The sequence below is a fragment of the Pleuronectes platessa genome, chromosome 7 (genome assembly GCF_947347685.1).
Source record: "Pleuronectes platessa chromosome 7, fPlePla1.1, whole genome shotgun sequence".
In the NCBI taxonomy this organism is placed as follows: Eukaryota; Metazoa; Chordata; class Actinopteri; order Pleuronectiformes; family Pleuronectidae; genus Pleuronectes; species Pleuronectes platessa.
In genome coordinates, this window is record NC_070632.1 from 2,534,593 (window position 1) to 2,545,305 (window position 10,713).

General features: G+C 44.6%; 2 protein-coding genes across 2 annotated transcripts in view; both read left to right on the forward strand.

The window, feature by feature from the left end:
• The first annotated feature begins 200 nt into the window (after positions 1-200).
• herpud1 (homocysteine-inducible, endoplasmic reticulum stress-inducible, ubiquitin-like domain member 1) lies at positions 201-8,324 on the forward strand. The gene is made up of 8 exons (XM_053426240.1): positions 201-589; positions 1,812-1,889; positions 2,585-2,647; positions 3,165-3,343; positions 3,620-3,730; positions 3,821-4,192; positions 5,883-6,000; positions 6,231-8,324. Exons 1-8 carry the CDS (start codon positions 437-439, stop codon positions 6,417-6,419), a joined length of 1,263 nt encoding a protein of 420 aa, XP_053282215.1. The 5' UTR covers positions 201-436; the 3' UTR covers positions 6,420-8,324.
• A 1,638-nt stretch (positions 8,325-9,962) lies between these two features.
• cetp (cholesteryl ester transfer protein, plasma) overlaps positions 9,963-10,713 on the forward strand; it is a 7,530-nt gene continuing 6,779 nt past the window's right edge. Inside the window, exon 1 of the mRNA XM_053426238.1 lies at positions 9,963-10,168. Coding sequence (XP_053282213.1) covers positions 10,030-10,168 — 139 coding nt within the window. The 5' untranslated portion in view covers positions 9,963-10,029. The remainder of the gene's footprint in view (positions 10,169-10,713) is intronic.

Here is a 10,713-nt window from a genome sequence, read left to right on the forward strand (position 1 = left end):
AATATATTACACCCCTTTACTCTCGGCCACTGTAGTTTATCATTTGTTCTTGACACAAAATCAATCAATCAATCAAATTGTATTTGTATAGCCCATATAATGGCACCTGAGTCGCGAGACCCGAAAGCATCTTCTCTCCATAGACGATCTTCGGTGTTCAATAACCACTACGCATGCGCAAAAGAATATGTTTCCTGGCAGCTTGTCATGTGCGGTGTGGGCCAATCAGGAGCGGCCAGCGTGTTTGGAAACAACAGCTGAGGACCCGTATGACGGAGAGAAGCTGACACACACACACACACAGAATCTACACAACTTCCCACACAACATTCCACAAACACGTCGTCTCCGTCGCGTCTCTTCTTCTGCTGCTTCTCACTGTTTTCACGATTTAACGTTAGCATCACGTCACTCAGCGCGAGACTTCCGCCTCAACATGGACGCGGAGGCTTCCGGACCGGAGACGATCAGTGTCCTCATCAAGACCCCGAACCAGGTCCGGGAGGACCACATCCTGGAGGACGTGCACCTGGACTGGACCGTGCGCGAGCTGAAGACGCGTCTGTCCGCCGTGTACGCCACCAGGCCGGTGAGCTAGCTGCCCTGCTAGCATGCTAACGCTAGCCAGTTGTTCACATCTGTCTCTGTGTGTGTGTGTGTGTGTGTGTGTGTGTGTGTGTGTGTGTGTGTGTGTGTGTGTGTGTGTGTGTGTGTGTGTGTGTGTGTGTGTGTGTGTGTGTGTGTGTGTGTGTGTGTGTGTGTGTGTGTGTGAAATAACAGCTGAACATTGTTTGATCACAGTGAAGAGTTTCTTTTTGTTATGTAGTAGCTGTGATATATGTGGAAACCCCCTCGAGAACAAGATGGTATATCTCAAAAAGTTTAATTAAACTACACATTTAAACTCCAGGTTTTGTAATAACTGTCCATATCAACTTATAAGAATCATTGAGGTAATGTTTGCCTATTAGAATAATCCACATATTAACAAAACATGTTATAACATCAACGATAATAATACTAAAAGTTATGTGAACCAGGTTCTTCAGAAGGTGTCTTCACTGGGTGTGTCCAGATGGAACCAGGCTCCAGACGACACCTTGTGATTCACCAGCTTCTCAAAGTAAAGTTAATGATCACTGATCGATTGTGGCCTCGTGGGAAACGAGCCCATGTGCTTCCACTGAGACAAGGCTGAGTCAGCAGTTCTAAAATCAACAGGATACTCTGCAGCATCGAGGTCAAATACACAAAGACACACTTTTCCTAATGAGTAAGTTAATAATCTAAAAGCAAAGCCGGTGTTTAATATTATAACTCAGTTAAGTCTCATTTCTCACTGGATCTTCATCTTATTTAGTTTGGATTGATACTGGTTGAAGTTTACAACCTTGTGTTGTGTGTAGAGCAGCGGACCAACGACAACCAGTTGACACACAGTCAGTCACGAACAGGGAGCATGGTTATTATATAAATGTCACATTTATTTATTATTCTTTAATAATTCTTTCATAAAGGTCTTTTCTGCACATTGTCACTTTCTTGAATCGTTTTTTTTAAGTATCTCTCTGATGTTAATAACTTGTTTAACTACTTTACTTCTAACGTATTTGAATTGACAGCTGATCTGAAACCAGCTTCGGTTTCAGACTTTTGTCATTAAAAATCCACTTCCCTGTCTCTTCCCACCGAACACAAACACGCTCTGAAAACTCAGAGCGTGTTTCCCACTGTCGCTGTGAAAACGTTCTCAAGGCTTTTGAAACATGAGCCGAGTCAAACTGATCCTGTGTCTGCCTGCTTCCCTCCAGGCGGTGACTGACCAGAGACTCATCTACTCTGGCAAACTGCTCCCAGACCATCTGCGCATCAGAGACATCTTCAGACAGGTTGGTGCCACGCTGGGTTTATCTTAGAAGGTTTTACAGGTTATAGTAAATAATAAAAACATTGACAGTAATAACAACAGGACAAAGTAGACAGTGGTTATAAGACTGTCTTAGCTTTAACTGGGTTTATCGCATAAACTGGGAATTGAGAGGATGAGCTTGCACGTACTGGCAGCAAACTGTCTCTGGGCTCCTCTCTCCAGCCGGTGGCTCATGAGAAACGGACACAGAGGATGAGGCTTGTTGTGTTTCATCAAAGCAGCGCGGTGTCAGATTTTATGTGTGGTTGTTTTTTTGTGTGTGAATCCCAGTAGAGGTTCATGTTGCTGGAGATGAGGATGATTTTCTTTCTGTCAGACAAGTCCAGATCCATGAAGAGGATCAGTCTGTGGTTCTGTTAAAGAGCCGTGGCCCAGGATGTGTAAAAGAGTCTGTTGAGGGAAAACTGTTAGAAACTGAGACCAGACTCACAATCAGCTATTTGATCGGATCGAGGAGTCGTCCACTTATTAAGAAAAATTACAGAAGACATTTATTTCTCAGTCTGATCTGTAATCTGTAACAATCCCTTTATCTTCTGTAGTCTCACATGGACTCACTCCGGATTTTTTACTTTGGCGGCTGCAGGAAAAGTTCCTGAAAAAGTCCAGAGACTCTGAAATCCTCTAATCAGACATTTATCACTTCTCTCTCAGACGGACTCCACTCCAGCTCTGCATCTCGTGTGTGCTTTCAGGAATCCACCTCAGGAGCCGAAGGTGAGAACTGATCTTTACTCATTTTGCACTTTCTTCACAGAGTCATTATTTCCTTATGGATGAGAAGTTAGTGTCCAGCACAACAGAGCAGTCTTCAAACCAAGGGGCCTGTTTGTCGGGGATAACTGCAACTGGCTGAGCAGATGTGTTTCCATTAGCTGGAGCTGATTTCATGTTGCTGGTGTCTGATGAAAGCTAACTCTCTTCCTTCAGAGCTCCTTAGAAAAGAGGAGTGTATGAACAGTGAGGTTCCAGGCTGCAGGTTCGGTTTAGAGACTCGCAGCTGCACCTGGTTTCCATTGGAGCGTGGAGAGGAAATGTTTTTTCACTTCAGCTGTCGTCCTTCAGATCAAAAAGTGCAGCTAAAGATAAACTCACTTTAGTTTCACTACACATTCGAGTGTTCTGCTCGAGCTCACGCTGCAAAGCCTCCAGGTGGCTGCACACGCTGAGGCGTAAAAAACACACAACTGCACACGTCACACACTCGAGTTCAAACTCCTCTTTGTCCTGACAGAGCACGGAGACAGAACAGGCCCCCCCCTCCAGCCCAAGACGTGCAGCAGCTTCATCGAGCCCCAGCAGCTCCTCCACAGTCCAGACCCCGAGCTCACCAGAGCTGAGGCAGAGGAGACCGACTACAGCTGCTGCCGCTCCGGCTCCACCGGGGAGTCCAGCATGGCCGCCTGCTGCAATGTACGGATAGAAAGAACTTCTTTATCTGTTTAAAGTGTTTTCACAGCTTCAGAGTTCAGGGTTTGGAAAGAAATCACCTGTCACCTAGAGAAGGAGATTAACTGCATCTGAATCTGAAGATGTGACAGGGCTCAGATCTTCAGATTTGATTTCAAGCAAATTTATACAAAACAGTTCACCTGTCATCAGCGTTGTTACGATTTCTACTGAATCATCTGTCAAGTTTAAAAGCTTCAGCAGATATTATATCTCTCTCTCTCTGATGTTCCACTTTAGGCCGGGAGCTCCACACATGGCCCAGCCGGCGTTCCCCACCTACTCCCTGTACAGCCCCCAGCAGCTGCTGTGGCTCCAGCACGTCTACGCTCGGCAGTACTACATGCAGTAGTGAGTTTGATTCATTTCAGCTCCTTCTGTCTTACACTCTCTGGTTTTGTTCTGTCACATGACTCCGCTTGTCTCCTTTTCCACCAACAGCCACGCAGCTCTGGTGGCGGCAGGCTCCGCCCCCTCTCCCCCGGCTTCGGTCACTGGCCAGTTCCCTCCAGTCCCAGCCCACCAAGTACCCGTTCCCGCCCCCTTAGCCAATCAGAACCCAATCGACAACCTGCCGGCAAATCAGAACGCGGCACAGGACGGCGCTTTCATCAACCCGGGGGAGGCCAATCAGAACATGCGGATGAACGCACAGGGCGGGGCTGTGATGGAGGACGAGGACGCCATCGAACGTGACTGGCTGGACTGGTTGTACTCGGCAGCGAGGTTCTGCGTCCTGCTCATGATCGTGTACTTCAACTCCAACCTGAGTCGCTTTCTGATGGTGGCCAGCACGCTCCTCCTCATGTACCTGTAAGTAAGCTCCGCCCACAGGTTTAACCGCCATGAACCAATACATGACGGCCACGTGCACAACGAGGGGGTAGGGAGGGAATTGGGATGCGGCCTTAAATCCCACAGTCAAACCTGGACTGCTGCTGGTTCTGAGATTTGTTTAATGTTCTAAACCTTGGAATAGAACTCTACCTTCTTCTACTGAGATATCATTTCTTAGCACATCGTCAAAAATTGCGTTTCAAATTTAGAAAACCCCAAATTGTGACATGTTTGTTCTTTAAAGTTTGGTAAATGAGCTTTAATTTTAGATTTTAATTAAGACGTAACTACACTAGAAAGAGGAGAGAGATAAAACACATTTTATATTCAATTAACTTTGATCCTCGGCGTCTCTCAATGGACAAAGCAGCTGATGAGTCGACCGAGCCTTTTAAAACCTGTTAGACCAGAGCTTCACACTACAGGTGCCTTGTGGACACAGCAGCTTTCACAGTTTACCAAAGGAGGCTGTTAAACTGTAGCAGGGTTTAAGTTGTGGATGTTTCACTTATATTTAGTATTTAGAAAGAAGGAACAGACGAAACCACAGACGACTCAATCTGATCACGTCCTTTCTGAGGAGAGAAAACACAGGTTTACAAATGAGAACAAAACGCTGGGAGTTTCTACCAAGGGTGTCGAGCCAGAGTTAAATATAAAGGTGATTTACATCTGAGGTCCCCGGGCAGGAAAACACAAAAAAACAACACAACAATAGACAGAAAGCAACTGACTCATTTTACAAACAGTAAAATAATTATCACATATTAAAACATTGTAAAAATTATACGTGACATCTAGGAAACACTTCCAATGATCACATGACTGATTTGTCTTGAGCTTCGTTGTTTTGAAAATACTGAACTTTGTGTAGAGTCTGAAACGGGGGTGGGGGGGGGAGGGGGACTGAGCTCCATTTTGTTTCAACCTATTGGTTCAACGATGGGGCCTCCTCGTTCACCGTTATTATTAAGAATGTTCACATATGGTTGGTAAATAGTGTTTAATGGTTTTCCACCTGTCTGGACCAGTCTATGGTCTGGAACCAGCTCGTTGCACAGTGAGATCAGTGAAGGAACTGATTCTGTTCTGCTTCTGCAATATTCAGCTTTGAGTCGACTTTTGATTATTAGCGACTAGAAATATGAAAATCAGTCTGTTCTCTTACTGGTGAATAAGAGCTGCTCGGCCTGGTTCAGGTTTCGGGCTGAAGTCAGTTCACGTGTCTGTGAGTCGATCACAGATCCTGAGAGTAGTTTGTTCATCCGTCATCACAGCTGCTTTGTTCGATGAAACCTCTGCTACAGGCGGATGTGGTTACTCGCTTCCTTTTTAACTCCAGTTTCTTTTATTAAAGTGCAGTTTGTTCAGTGCTGCCACAGATTCAGGGTCTGTGTATTTTATCGTTTGTTTCCAAACAGGAAGTGTGGACCTCTCTGTGGAATCTAGGGAATGTTCAGCAGTTGCAGTTCATGTGTGATGTGTAAACTTTGCAGGACTCTTCTGGTTTTAAAGGTTCAAATGATTTACAACAGCAGTTTAAATGATTCATCACAGAGGTCACCGTGCTGGGAGTCAGACCGTGGACGTCACGCTCACATTATCTGAATTTAACCACCGGAGAACCTCTTTCACCTTTTTTCTTTTGTGTCCTTCTCGTCCACAGACACACTGCAGGTTTGTTTCCCTTCAGACGACAACAGGCTCCAGAGCCCAACCCCCTGCAGGCCCCTGAGGTCCAGCACAACCAGCAGAACGAGGACAGGATGCCAAACCCCAATCCAGTAAGAAACCAACTCAGACCATCAGATTATTACTCCTTCATCCACTTGTTAAACTCCTCCTCCTCGTGTCTGAGTGGTTCAAGGCCTCGGCTTCGTTCGGGTGTCGTCTCTTCATCCATGTAATCACACACGCTCCCTTTAAATGCAGCAGATTACAGCTGAGGCAGGGAAAACTAAATAAACAGCCAAAGAGATTGTTTGGGTGATAACGTGTCGTCCTGTGTCTTCAGGCGGTCGAACTGGCTGACGAACAAAGAGAGGAACCGGCTGCTGCAGCAGAAGGACCCGACGGACCAGGACCGATGGCGGCCGTGTTAGTTCCTCCGCACCGGGTGTCAGTCGTCTGGACGGCCTGGGTGTTCTTCAAAACCTTCTTCTCCTCCCTCGTACCCGAGGCTCCTCAGGGTGCGGCCAACTGACCTCCACCGAGCCGGAAAGACTGTTTATCTCGTGAGATGGAGACCAGGACCTGTGGAGACGTTCTGAGACATTCAGGTGGAAGGAAGAGGTCAAAGAAGAGCGGATGCAGAAAGAAACACAACAGGGACGGAGACCTGCCAACAGAATCTTAATGGTAGCTGAGAGTCAAACACCAGCAAAAGAAAAAGTGGTGCCAGGATCTTGCCAAAACTGTGGAAACAAAGAAAATCCACAGAGTAGAAACATCAGGCTTCTTCTATGTTATAATAAATCTTCCAGCTGGATCCCTGCTCGTCTGACCAAACATCAAGGCCTCGTAAATCCAGATTAGATACCGGGACCGACCAGTAGGGGGCAGCTGAGGCTAAAATATAAAGCTTCTGCACTGTTGGACTAAATACTTCTTCCTGTGAGGACGTCTATGAACGGTGACTCCTCCGGTTCCTTGGAATCTGAAATCAGTTTCTCTGATTTCAGATTTCTCTGCTCAGAGCCTGTGTTTGATTAAAGCTGTTAAAGTAAAAAAAATGTTTTTTAGTTCCAGACAATTTCAGCCTGTGGAAGTAAAAAGATGCCGAAACTATTATGGACTGAATTCATACATTTAAAGTTTCTGTCAGAAATTTAACGATTCAATTCAATATATCTGTTATCGTTATCTTTTATATATTTTGAATTCACACCGTTGTTAAATTAAGAAAAGTACAAATTTGGTTAATTTCTCGGTTTCTCATTAGATTTAAAATTAATTAAACTTTCTTTGCTTCCAGTCACTGAACCTCAAGTTAAACCTCCAGACACACGACCAGCAGAACAAAAATAAACCTCATGAACAAAAGTTTATGAAACATTTTTATCCTGATTCATGAAACGTACGAACTTCATGTATCTTTTCTTTAACAGTTTTATTTTTAGAGTTTTTTTCATTTCCTAGTTTGACCAAATTCAAATTTCTGCCAAATCATAGGAAGCAATGTAAAATAGTTGATATTGGAGGAGTTATTGTAAAGTCTTGTAAATATTTGTACTCGAAGCACTTTACAACATGTATGTTATGCAAGCGTCTTTACTTTCAGGATTAACTTTTCTTCATGTGAGGATTTCTAATGTAATATAAATTTCTTCTGCTGAGAAAGTCTGAAATCAAAACGGTTTAAAGTGGAGATTTGTGCTATTTAAGTTACAGTAAATATCACTTCAGAACAAAATTGAATTATTTCAACTGCAGCCATTGTGCCTCCTTGTTAATATTGAGTTGTCATTCATTTACTCAACATTCCACATCGTGAACTGAAAGCTGAGCTGTGACACTTCCCCACGTCACCGCGGCCTCTCACCAGCTTCAAGCGGTTTTCACTTGTAAATAAAGATGGCCGACACATCGCCACTTCCTCTCGCTGTCCACAAATGCAACTAACATATAATCCTTAGCTGTCAATCATTATGTTTCACTGTGTTTTTATATCCTCAAATTACTTATTAAAAACTGAACTTATTAGAACTGACACTTGAACACGTAGGTGTCCCATCCACTAACACGGAGGAGGCTCATATGACTGAGCCTCGGGTTCACTTTGGGGAGTTGTCATGTCGTCTCTTTTTGTCTATGCATGGCGGTTACAGGTCTTTACTCAAAACCTTAAAGTTGTGATGTCATGCCTTTGTGTGACTTCAGTTTTAATCTGTTTGTTTCCCGTTTATTCATATTTATGATTTTTGTCGATAATAAAGTTGGTTTACTTTTTTTTTTTAAGAACTTCACTACAAAGATGGTGGCTGATCCCATGTGGCTGGAGTTTTAATGTTAAAACTTTAATTTGATGCTGTGATGTTTTCTTTTGGATGGAAACTGCAGAATGTGGAACACTTGGCAATAATGGATGCAATAAATGTTGTTGACTCCGCCCCCTGTGCCAGTTTGTTTCAGTCTGGCTCCACGAGGACAAGGTTTCTACACGTGTCAGTGCTGAGGCTGTTGACCCGGTGTTTAGATGCATGGACTCAGAAGGTGGCGTCCCCAGAGGACACACTGATATAAGGACCTTGAAAACACTCGGCTGACCTCACTGGGGACACACACGTTTGTTACAACACAACCAGTTGGAAACCAGTTGGAAACAGGTGGTTCTAGTGGGTTTATCTGGGGTTGAGAACCAAGACGAGCTGAAGAGGCAACAGTCCTCCTTCAGTTCTGGATGATGAGGCGGTTTCAGGAACTTTAAGTCATTTCTTCAGGGAGGTTTTTAAAACTCCACTGATACATTTCCCCAGAGGTGAGTGTGCGACCGATGAACTGGGTTAGTGGTGTTGTGTTGCTTCACGGACTCTGTGGGCGTCGGCTGCAGCTCCTCCTCCTCCTCCTCCTCCTCTCATAGAAACATCCCTCTGGCCTTTTGTCGAGTGGATCTGTGCGAAGTAACCTTCTACAAACTACCTGTGGTCCCTGCAGCACGGTGTTACAGAGCCGTGCATGAACCCAGCCCCGTCCCCTGACCCGGCTTCAGGCCTGCAGATTCAGAGCTGTAACCAACCAGGAGACACCAGCATGTTGTTGCATACACAGTGACTAGAACTCACTGGTCTGTGTCGTTCAGTTTGAGAACAAACCAGAGTCTCTCCTCTGGGACACTCACCACCAGAGAGAGTTCATGTTGCACCGAGCCTCCGGATCCAGTTCCACTCGTTCAAAGAGCTTTTGTTCAGAGGAAGCTGGACCTGAAACATTCAGTGTTTCTCTTTATGTCAAAGCTCATTGGTAGAGAATCTATATTCTGGTTGTAAGAACTTATGTCCTATATATTTTGTTTAAAACCTGATGTGTAAGAAATCCACCATTTATTTCCACACACAGAATCTAAACCAAACTTAGTGTGAACATCGATCAGGAGTTCATCTCCATGGGAGTAACTTTTGAAGCTGATCTGTGAAAGGTCAAGATCAAGGTCAGAGATCTCAGCCAATAAGAGGATATTTCTTTTTTAATTTGGCACAAATTTTCACCTTGACTCTTGGATTAATTGATTTAAGGGGTCAAAGGTTAAAGGTCAAGGCCACAGTGACCTCACATAACATGTTTCTGGTGTCTCAAGTTTGTCTTGAGGGAATTTCCCTCATATTTTGACCAGTTATAACTTAAACTCAAAGATGAACTGATCAGATTTCAGTGGTCAAAGGTCAAAGTTCAGGGTGACCTCATGATTCTGGAGGAGACAAAGCGTTCTAGTTATAATTATTTACCGATTGGAATTCATTCATGAGATAACAAGTTTTAGAGTTTGTTTAGAGATTATTTGAGCACTTTCCTGACAGAAACTTGCCCTTTGACCAGTTCACCTCAGTGTTTGTCCTTCCATCAACTTTGAATCAAACAAGTTGCCCGTCTCTGATTGGACGAAGGACGAGGTTTCTACTACAAAGCCGCCGTGCAGAGATCCCTCCCCGACACTGGAACAGACACAGGGTCAGTAGACTGAAGTTTCCTCTCAGCAACAATCAACGGAATCTTAAAGGGACCAAAACCTGAATGTAGATAAGATACAGAACTGAAAGGTCCAGAGGGTGAAAGGTCTCAACGGACTCAGAGGAGAGTTGAAAATCTCCACGTGGACGATGACCCGTGATGTTTTCCCCTGGCTGCTGCTGGTCCTGTCTGTGCTCAGGACGTCCCGCGGCTGCCTCCAGGACCCGGCTGCTGCCCACAGAGTGACCGGAGCGGTGTGCCGCCTCACCCACCCTGCTGCTGCCGTGTGTGAGTGGGACCTGGACCCAGTTTTCATATTCATACGCAAGAACTAGTGCATCTCGTCCGCTCGACACATGAAATCAATCATCCTTTTGTTTAATAACCTGCAAAATATCCTCACAAGCAAGTTCCCACTTTACCTGATGTTTGGTTTCCTCCTGAAAACTGTCAGAGAATCCGTGTCAAGGTAAAACTAGAGAGTCACTCAGTGGAGTTCAAACCTCCACCACGGCCCAACAGTCAGATTAAATAACATCAAGCTGCATCAACACACACTCATAGATATCAGGCCCCTAAATATGTCTGATTTTATCATCAAGATCCATGAATTCCTCTGAAAAATCGGTCAAATGTTTGGAAAGAAAGTTCCTGGATCCGAGCCCCTGATTTATTTCACTAAGTTTTATCTGTGAAAAAATCCATCCGGTAGTTTTTGTGTAATCTTGCTCACAAATAAACCAACAATCGAACGCACAGGGGTGAAAACGTAACCTCCTGAGTGGTGATAGACATCCGGGCCAAGTCTCTTTAATCAAACCAGGTTTCATTAA

Bases quoted from the DNA above. Each gene is read 5' to 3' on its own strand.
- herpud1 (XM_053426240.1), top strand. From the start codon at position 437: ATGGACGCGGAGGCTTCCGGACCGGAGACGATCAGTGTCCTCATCAAG. The intron at 3,344-3,619 runs GTACGGATAGAA...GTTCCACTTTAG, and splicing joins GCATGGCCGCCTGCTGCAAT to GCCGGGAGCTCCACACATGG. The intron at 3,731-3,820 runs GTGAGTTTGATT...TTCCACCAACAG, and splicing joins CGGCAGTACTACATGCAGTA to CCACGCAGCTCTGGTGGCGG.